General features: G+C 47.7%; 1 protein-coding gene across 2 annotated transcripts; it reads right to left on the minus strand.

Moving 5' to 3' along the window:
- Positions 1-53: 53 nt before the first annotated feature.
- Positions 54-6198, minus strand: LOC123404446. 2 transcript variants are annotated; one of them, XM_045098381.1, is made up of 3 exons: positions 5650-6198; positions 1018-1140; positions 54-404 (listed from the first exon to the last, which is right to left on the minus strand). In XM_045098381.1, exons 1-2 carry the CDS (start codon positions 6183-6185, stop codon positions 1137-1139), a joined length of 540 nt encoding a protein of 179 aa, XP_044954316.1. In that variant the 5' UTR covers positions 6186-6198; the 3' UTR covers positions 54-404; positions 1018-1136. The 2 variants fall into 2 exon arrangements, with proteins under 2 accessions (XP_044954316.1, XP_044954315.1); XM_045098380.1 differs by lacking the exons at positions 54-404; positions 1018-1140 and adding an exon at positions 5214-5406.
- Positions 6199-10674: the final 4476 nt, after the last annotated feature.

Consider the following 10674-nt stretch of genomic DNA (forward strand, 5'->3'; position numbering starts at 1 on the left):
TCAAAGAAATGCAATCTACCACCCTTTTTATTTAGAACAAAGGAAATCTAAAATGACGAAAAGTAAGATATGTATTTCTGCAGTTACTCATGAACCAAAATTTCAGAGTCTAGCTCAAAGAAATGCAATCTACTTATTTATTTTATTTGTAACAAAGGAAACATGCAATGACTAACAATTGTTCACTTCTTCAGCTACCTATTAATCAAGCTTTGGTCCTAGGATCCGCAACCAATACAGAACTATAGTCTTGTAAGCTACAAACCACTGTACCTTGAAGCACAATCAACGTGCAGGACCTAGCTCCGAACTCTATTTAGGAATCGACACTTCATAAAAAAAAGTAGATAACTTGGTCATCTATGCACTGATTATAGCTCTCTTGCTAATTCTCCACCGCTGGCCTGAATAAGACAAACATCATGTTCAAAGTTCAAACTGAAGGTGAAAGCAGACTACTTGGTCATTTATGCACTTACTACTGGAATTAAACTAGCATGGATTCAAGCACAGGTAGTTAAACATTGTTCTTACATACGACTTATAAGACAACCAAGGCATCATCAACCATTATTTAAGCCATGTTCAAAATGGTAGTCAAACCGATTGTACCAATGGCATGGGTAAGAAGCATTTTTATTTTGGTCGTAAATATGCATATTACATTTGTACTCCCTCCGTCCCAAAATTCTTGTCTTAGCTTTATCTAGAAATAGATGTATCTAAATACTAAAGTGTGACTAGATACATTCATATCTAGACAAGTTTAAGACAAGAATTTTGGGACGGAGGGAGTATAATGGTACATTTGACTCTAGTAAACATATCTAAGATACTAATTAATAGGCATAGAGAACATGATATTTCCTTTATAAAAATATATTATTTAGGGCTTATACAAATAGAGTATGACACATGAGTTACGTTTACTTAAGTGTTGCACTAATGGAGTTTCTTTAGTGGAAATAATCTTTCATTGTGATAAAAAAAAGGGGAATACAAAGTTACAAAGTGCACCTCATATAATTAAGGTTAGGAATGGCTCTACGAAAACCTGGCAACAGTCTCCTCTCATACTGACAAATTATCCATGGAAAATATAAGGACATTCTCGTAATAGTGCCCCCTTGATTCTCCTAACTGCAAAACCAAGAGTCCAAATGCGTCAGAGGCTAAACAGCCTAAACAAACACATCAGGCATCTCTATACTACCATTTCAGGCAGACTAAGTAAGAAAATGAATAGCCAAATAGCATGGCATATCTAGATTAATATATAGTACAGCCAGAAAAGCTGAAGAGCATCCAAACACACAAACTCCCCATACCAAATCCAGGCACATCAAGGAAATCGATAGTTGATTACAGTCTCAAATCTCATTCACCCATCTAATAGCAATAAAAAATATAGAAACTAACCATTGTTGGAAGCAAATCACCTACCAAGAATGTAAGGATTTGTTTTGTCAGCTGTATTAGTTAAAACGTTGCCTCAAGAGCAAACAATTTCACTACTCACAAGTGCAGAAAATGCACAGGAATCACACCTTTTTGGGTTCCCTGGCCTTTAGGAAACTTTTTTTTTTCAGAAATTGTCTATGCTTTATGAAAATGCTAATGTGTGGATTTAGAATAGCAAATACTAAATCTACCATGTCGTGTAGCCCGTAAATGAGAATGTTTTTTTGATGAAACTGTACATGTGTGCAGCTAACGTCTACAAGTACATCTCTCCTGTAATGAAACTTTAAAATGCTGCTATTTGTTTCTTTATTGAGAAACAGGCTCACTGGAACAACGGTTAGTTTTGAATTTTCCATTGCTTCTTATCCTACTAGAGTGATGCATTCCTTTTCATGACACCTGTAAGCTTTGCTCACAATTATTTCGTCTGGCTTGTCTACTGAAAGAAAAAGTAACTGCATTCTGGCCACAATAACCTCTCCTGCTAAATGAATCACTTATTGAATAGAGTACAGATGACATTGGCAGCATAGTTCCACATGATGATCTCCATTACAATTGACAAGTTCGCCATAGGCTACACTTGAGAAGTCAAAACAGGACATATGCTGCTCAAACAAAAAGAAGATAGCACTAAGCACAGTTCAGCACACTGGTCATGACTGTTAGAATAATCCGAGGCAATTCGTTGATCTACCGAGGACCAAGCAATCACACGAGCACGACACCGAGATTTGTTAACGAGGTTCACCGATATGGCTACATCCCCGGGGCCTGACTACGGGCGCTCCTTCCCGTGACACCGTCACAATACCGCACGCTGGCCACCCGGGCGCCGGCACACACCGCCGGCTCCCCCTGCACGCTTGTGCTATTATGTTGGCATAGGTTACATCGTGTGTCTACCCCCGTTATATATGAGAGGCCTAGGATACAAGTGTCCTATCAGGACACGACTCCATATCCTGTCTAAACACAATACTACTCAGAGTCCAACTGTAACCTATCTTGTACAAGAATATTCGACACAACTCTAACAAACTCCACCTTGGCGAATAATCTCCACCTCTTTGAGTTCATCCATGCGTCAAACTTCCATGTACATTGGACTTGAGATACGCCATGAGCACCACTGCTACTCCCAGACTCCATGTGACTCCACCTGCAACTGTAGTCCCTTCTCGTCTTCTTCACAGTCAACCCTCGAGCAAAGTTAAGTTCCTTATTACTCTACTTTGTGCTTTCAACTTCCGGAGTATCCATTCAACGCCATCACACACTGATCACTGACCTGCATGAAAGTGAACAACCCACATATTTGATGCCACGTATAAGAGTTATCTGAACTCAACATCTTCGCTCTTCCTTGACCGTCTATCTGAAAATTGAAGGAATTTCACCGTCGTCTTGTGTCACCCCGGAGTCAAATTCGCACTTGTCTCATCCTTTTCCCGGATAGTCTCTGACATGTCCCAAAGCTATAGCACTCCGCCTTCTTCTGTACTTGTCATATGCACCTTCCCATGTGCACTAAACACCACATCATATGCGGCCATGTACTCTCTCCGCTTATGACAATTCAGACTTCCCGTCACTTTCTCAGATTCTCCATGGTCAACTCCCGTCCATCAAACCGGCACCGATAGACCCAGTCATCAACTTGAATCCGATACTCGCCAACACTGCTTCAGCACCCTTTGCACAATTTTGTCTGACCACATGTCTGACCACCAGTGCCTTGGTCTGTCGCTGTGTCCCGTGCTTATCGCACGCCTCGCCGCTATCACCGCGTCGAGCCTCTGCTGTCCTGGTCGAGTCTCCAAGGCCGCGAACCCACACCACTCAACCCCCACTGCAGAGAACCACCGGTCATCACCGACCGATGCCGAGTATCACGTCTCCATCAGACCACTGGTACCTAGTCCGATCCACGTGTCTCTCGCTACCCGCTGAAATAGGCTTCGACTCTCCATGCATTTACGCCGTAGCCCCTCCATCAGCACAGAGTGAAATCTTCCACTAGACTCCAGCTCCACCTTCAACATGACTCCATGTAGCTGGCCCTGCTACCCCGCGCCCTGTCGACTTCAAGCTCTCATGTGTGCACTGCCTTGAATCAACCCTGTGTCATAGTCTGTTGAAGCTGCACAAGCCCTCAGACCTGCACCACGTGTTTCCACGTCCCAGAAGTTGGCCACCATCAGCATCACTCTCCTATGTTGTCGTCGCTGAAATCACCGCCGTCTTCTGCTTTGACCGACATCCCCGTCGATCCGTCAGACTGTCCAGTCCGACCCAACCAAAAATATTCGACTGCAACCATGCTCCACCCTGCGTCGTGCCCACCGCACATCTCCATGCATTGCTTGACGCCCTGTGTTTACATGATCTGTGTTTACATGATCCTTGCACATGCACTCCAGGCTCCTCCAAGCCTTATGCGCACATCACAAACCTGCCAACCTTCTAGTAGAACCATACTTGTAATTAGCAACACCTTTGAAAAACAATGTTCCCGATAGCTTTCATGCGTGCACTATGTGCCACACAACTCCCAAGGCTCTTTTTCTCCAACCATGGTGCTGTCCCATGCCACTTAAATACCAGATGCTGCAGGCTGTCTTTTCTTCACAAACAAATCTCCAGTACATGCACGTCCAGCTCGCAACTCCCCGGCAAGTAGCCGTGCGCTGAGCACCAGGCGTGACTTCACCTCGGCCCCCTGTTGCCCTTGGCCATGTAGCCGGCCTTCCAACCAGCTGGCCATGCTGCCTCGCGATCGATCCGACTGCTACAAGAAACCACGTGCGCATCGCTAGGCCTCACGATTGTTATGCCAACACGCACTGAACCTGGCCGGTTCCAGGCGCCGCACCCATCGATCTGCCTTCTGCTTGCACGATATGCGGCTGCCGCTTCTATCGATCTCGTCGAGACTTCCGGTGCACGCCGAGGTCTTCCGTTGTACACTGTACGCTGCTTCCCTCGCACAGGGCTGCACGCTGCCATGCCTTCGGATTGCTTCTTGAGTTTAGATGTATCCCGATCGCCTTGCGTCTGCATATGCCGCGTCGGCGACTTCTCATGCACACACCATCGATCACAACATCAATTCTTCCTCTAGATCAATTCCCTCGTCTCGCGGATATTGCAACCTTGCTCATGATACCACTTGTTAGAATAATCCGAGGCAATTCGTTGATCTACCGAGGACCAAGCAATCACACGAGCACGACACCGAGATTTGTTAACGAGGTTCACCGATATGGCTACATCCCCGGGGCCTGACTACGGGCGCTCCTCCCCGTGACACCGTCACAATACCGCACGCTGGCCACCCGGGCGCCGGCACACACCGCCGGCTCCCCCTGCACGCTTGTGCTATTATGTTGGCATAGGTTACATCGTGTGTCTACCCCCGTTATATATGAGAGGCCTAGGATACAAGTGTCCTATCAGGACACGACTCCATATCCTGTCTAAACACAATACTACTCAGAGTCCAACTGTAACCTATCTTGTACAAGAATATTCGACACAACTCTAACAATGACTCCAAAAGGAGCAAACCTTAACACCACCACATAACTAACCATGTTACATTCGCTGGGCCTGGGAGGGGTATCCTTAATATCACAGAATCACATAAAAAAGCACAACAGGCAGCTGCAAGTTACTACAACATGCCACCCACAAGTGCTTACCATAACTCTGCTACTCCTGGTTGCCAATTTTTTTCTAAAAGGATATTAAACCCCCGGCTCTGCATCAATCGATGCATGCAACCATCTTTATTAATTATTCACAAAGGTCTGACAAGAACGTACATCAACTCACTCGAAGCCACCACTCACACCTACAAACTCGATAACGTTGAGTGCTCTCACTCTTCATATCTAAAATTGGTGTCGTTGTTAATCCATCCACATAACGTATCGGGACCTACAATACAAGCTAGCAGTACTCAGTAGCCATTTGCTCGAGATAGACAAGCATAACCGGGAGCAATTTTAACCAGGGCAATGCTAATCAACAGATTCAAATTCTTACCTAAAAAACAGATACAAATTCTACGCACGCCTCAATAGCTAACAAATGCTTTTTCAGCAAATGACATTCTTCTCAAGCATATTCAGAACAACAAAGGATCAAATCAAAAGTAAGCGGTACTTCAGAGATAATTACCTCGAGAAAATTGTGGTGTGAACGGGGATTTGACGATGACGTAGCATAGCATCAACAACCCCGCGGAAGGCCGGCGAGGACGCAGCTTGGCGTCGACGGCTGGGAGCTCGGACAGGGCTGCTTAGGGATGGCAGTCCAGCGCTTCCGGAAGGGGAAGCGGAGCGTCGAGCTTCCGGCGCTGCTGGCTGCCGAGCGAACCACGCCGACGGAGCTACGGGCGCTGGGCACCACGAAGGAAGGCACGGCATGGAGCGGCGGGCGTGCTCAGCCCGACCACGACTCGAGGGTGCATGCGGCCTGCCGTAGTAGGCCCTCGGGTAGCCTGTCCGGGGCGGTGGCGCAAGGGCGGCAGCGCCTTCTTCGGCCCGAATGCACCATGGACGGGGCGGAGGCGCAATGGCGCCGGCGCCGACGCCATCTTCGGCTCGAGTGCGGCCTAACCCTCCGGTGGGGCTCTGGGATACGTCGGCCGGCACGGAGCGGTGCCCGGCGATGGGGAGGCGCGTCGGAGGTTGAGAGCTAGGGATCAATGACATCTTTGGATGAAATAGCTTAGTGGGACGGTTTGAAGGGACAAAATAGGTCACGGCCAACATGGCGCATCTCCAACAGACGCCCAATATTAACGTCGTGCTCAAAAAATCACAAGTTTAGCGCGCGCGGAGTTAAAAATTGCACTCCAACAAACGCTGTATAATAAAGCACGCTGTAAAAAATGTTCAGCGCGCTCGGGAAAACTGAACCGGACGTAGTATATTTCATGCGCGAGCTCGTGGGCGCTGAAACTCCTTTCCGTGCATGCGCCCGCTGCCGGCCACCTCGCGTGCGCGCGCCAGCCTGCCAGCCGGCCACGGCGAGGCGGAGTAGGCCATGGCCGCGGCGGGGCGGAGCAGGTCGCGGCGAGGCGGAGCAGGCCGCGGCCATGGCGGGGCGGAGCAGGTCGCGGCGGGGCGGAGCATGCCGCGGCCATGGCGGGGCGGGGCGGAGCAGGCCGCGGCCATGGCGGGGCGGGGCGAAGCAGGCCGCGGCCATGGCGGGGCGGGGCGGAGCAGGCCGCGGCCATGGCGGGGCGGGGCAGGGCGCGGCCATGGCGGGGCGGGGCAGGCCGCGGCCATGGCGGGGCGGGGCGGAGCATGTCGCGGCGGCGCGGCGGGGCAGGGTGTGGCCATGGCGGGGCGGGGCGGAGCATGTCGCAGCGGCGCGGCGGGGCAGGGCGTGGCCATGGCGGGGCAGGGATGATTTTGGGCGTCCGCTGGAGATGGCGGGGCAGGGATGATTTCGGGATATTTTTGAGCGTCTATTGGAGATGTTCGGTCATCCGGCGCTGTAAAATGCTATTTTGACGCGGTAAAAAAAATTTAGCACGCGGCATCGTAGCGCGTCTGTTGGAGATGCTCTTAAACAGAATTAATCGTTAGCTATTAAGGTTATGTGATGCTTGGACCCACAACTTATCCACCTCAGCAGCGTGAGACCCACCTGACGAAATCTAAAACACAGTTGTGCCCGTGCCCGAGCTGGTGGCCGTGCCATTTATTCCCATTTCCCCAATCTTCCTCTTCTCCGCCCCTTCTCCGACGACGGCGCACGGGATGTCCAGCTCCTCCGCCATGCAGTCAAGATGACCAGAGTATGGTGCAGTTCCGATGAGAAGGTGCCTGGACTGCCCACGGCCAGAGGCTCTTAAGCGGATGGTCAGTAAAACTGACAAGAATGGCAACCTGGGGTGACATTTTGTGTCATGCTTGAGCATTTTCATGATGGGACGGGATGGCGAGGTAAGATCTCAGTTCCTTCCCCGCAATGTCATAATCTTTTTGTTCAAATTTATCCAAATTGCCTTTTTTCTCTTCGAATTTGAGATCTAGGGTCATGTTACTTTTTTCAGATGCTGAAGAAATGTTCCCATTTTGAGTGGATCGATCAGTACGTTGATAGGCTTGAATCTGAGGGCCAGATTGATATGAGTGATGCCGCAACCCGGGATCTAATTTTGGGGACGTTTGCTGTGGAGAGACCCACTTTCAACTCGGGCCGAGGAGCGCGGCCGAAAAAACCCATGCCGACGGCGAGGATTACACGGATTGCTGAACGGGCTGCCCTTGCTGAACTTTCGTGGAGGCCGAAGTAAACGAGGAATTGAAGAAGGTAAAGAAGCTTCTAAGGCAGATGGTGGATTTGCAGAAGCAAGCAAATCTCATTTTATGTATCATTGTTCTGTTATTTTTTTCCTCTTGTTCATCCGTTGTTAGAATGGACAAAAGTGTAAGCAAGCTAGTTTCATGTACTGAGTGTAAGCAGAAATTTCTTAAGTTCTTCAGTGAAGTGGATAACTTGAAATTTGAATATGCATTTCGAGTTCTTCAGTTAGCAAGTGCGAGACCAAATTCAGTTTCAACAACAACAACAACAACAACCAAGCCTTTCAGTCCCAAACAAGTTGGGGTAGGCTAGAGTTGAAACCCATAAGATCTCGAAACCAAGTCATGGCTCTGGAACGTGGATAGCTAACTTCCACGCACCCCTGTCCATGGCTAAGTCTTTGTCGATATTCCAAACCTTCAGGTCTCTCTTAACGGACTCCTCCCATGTCAAGTTTGGTCTACCACGACCCCTCTTAACATTCTCAGCACGCTTTATCCGTCCGCTATGCACCGGCGCTTCCGATGGCCTCCGTTGAATATGTCCAAACCATGTGAGACGATGCTGGACCAGCTTCTCTTCAATCGGTGCTACCCCAAGTCTCTCTCGTATATCGTCATTCCGTACCCGATCCTTCCTTGTGTGGCCACATATCCATCTCAACATGCGCATCTCTGCTACACCTAACTGTTGGATATGTCGTCTCTTGGTTGGCCAACACTCCGCGCCATACAACATCGCAGGTCGAATAGCTGTCCTATAAAACCTGCCTTTTAGCTTTTGTGGCACTCTCTTGTCACAGAGTACGCCAGAAGCTTGACGCCACTTCATCCATCCAGCCTTGATTCAATGGCCCACGTCTTCATCGATATCGCCATCCTTCTGCAACATGGACCCCAAATATCGAAACGTGTCTCTCTCCGGTACCACCTGTCCACCAAGGCTAACCTCTCCATCCTCGTGCCTAGTAGCACTAAAACTGCACCTCATGTATTCAGTTTTAGTTCTACTAAGCATAAAACCTTTCGATTCTAGAGTCCGCCTCCATAACTCTAACTTTCTCTTAATCCCCGTTCCTCTATCATCGACTAGCACCACATCATCCGCAAAGAGCATACACCATGGGATATCTCCTTGTATATCCCTTGTGACCTCATCCATCACCAAATCAAAAAGGTAAGGGCTCAAAGCTGACCCTTGGTGTAGCCCTATTCTAATCGGAAAGTCATCGGTGTTGCCATCACTTGTTCGAACACTTGTCACAACATTATCATACATATCCTTGATGAGGGTAATGTACTTTATTGGGACTTTGTTTTTCTCCAAGGCCCACCACATGACATTCCGAGATATCTTATCATAGGCCTTCTCCAAATCAATGAACACCATATGAAGGTCCTTCTTTTGCTCCCTGTATCTCTCCATCTGCTGTCGTACCAAGAAGATGGCTTCCATGGTAGACCTCCCAGGCATGAAACCAAATTGGTTTTTGGTCACGCTTGTTAACCTTCTTAAACGATGTTCAATGACTCTCTCCCATAGCTTCATAGTATGGCTCATCAGCTTGATTCCGCGGTAATTAGTACAACTTTGAACATCCCCCTTGTTCTTAAAGATCGGTACCAAAGTTCAGTTTCAGTAGAAAAAAAAATATTCGTGGGCTGGCGAATAGATGTTGGGCCATGACGCTGAAGTTGAGGAATAACCAGGCCCAAAGAGTGCAGTTACACGAAAAAAATAAATCTGAACTGCCTAACGGATGTTGGGCCGACAAATCAGGCCCACAGAGAAAACAAACCCACCTGCCTAGATTTGACTTGTTTTTATTTCAACAAATATGGTTTTACTTGTTTTACTTGTCTTAGGTCCTAAATAGTTTGATTTGTTTTCATGTTCGTAATATTTACTCCATAATTTTTTTGTTACGAGTTGCATGCATTGTTGGCCGAAATATTTGTGTCAAATATTTTATTCATGAAGTAACACAGAGAGCATCCACAATGTGTTTGGTTGTTTCCTTGACTTACTCATTGGTCCTTCCCCATGCGCAACGAGAACTAAGTCACGTAACCTTAATTGTTTGGTTGTTTCCAAAACTAAGTCACCTAAGCCAATGCACGTACTTTTTGCTTGGTGCTCATTGGGCATTCTAGCCAGATTACTTAATGCATTATAGCCAAACATGCAGCCAGGAAAAGTCAGCAAAGCTGACCAGCGCTAGCTGGGCTAGCTAGGCTATGGCCTGTCCATTATGATCTGCTTCACCACGTACGATCAAGCCAGTTCATCTCCGAAGACTACCTTCACTTTTCATTGTGAATTGAACTGAAGCGATTGCTTTTTTTACTTGTAGTGCATTACTCTAACGTGTACACTGTCGATCCTGATTTTTCTAAATGATGACAACTAACAAGGAAGTGTGAACAAGATTAACAAGGCAACCAACAGAATTCTATTACTACCGGAGGCAACCAATAAAGTAAAAATATTGTTACTCACCCTACTATCATCGCATATGAAACCAATTCGACGGAGGCGACCAACAGACACATAGATAAACACATAGATATAGTACGTACGTAAGACGATAGTAGTAGCGGGCACAACATTATGATTACAACTTACATAAAATGATACAATAGTTTTTGCATAGATAAGACAATAGACAATAAACGATAAAAAACATATGATAAACGGGATAAACCCGACATGGAGACGCGCGTCTTCACTCCTCATCGTCGGCGTCCGGCAGGTTGTAGGGGAGGGTGTGCATGGCGTGCTGGTTGGGCCAGATGTTGTCGAGGTTGGTGAAGATGTTGTACGTGGTGAAGCAGATGAACTCGCACCCCCCAAACCAGACACGAGCGAGGAGGTGATACGCGT

Source organism: Hordeum vulgare, chromosome 6H (assembly GCF_904849725.1).
Source record: "Hordeum vulgare subsp. vulgare chromosome 6H, MorexV3_pseudomolecules_assembly, whole genome shotgun sequence".
Taxonomy (NCBI): domain Eukaryota; kingdom Viridiplantae; phylum Streptophyta; class Magnoliopsida; order Poales; family Poaceae; genus Hordeum; species Hordeum vulgare.

Excerpts from the sequence above, each read along its gene's own strand:
- LOC123404446 (XM_045098380.1), bottom strand. The coding sequence starts at position 6,185 with ATGTCATTGATCCCTAGCTCTCAACCTCCGACGCGCCTCCCCATCGCC. Across the intron at positions 5,407-5,649 it reads CACACCACAATTTTCTCGAG|GTCCCGATACGTTATGTGGA; the intron begins GTAATTATCTCT and ends CTTGTATTGTAG.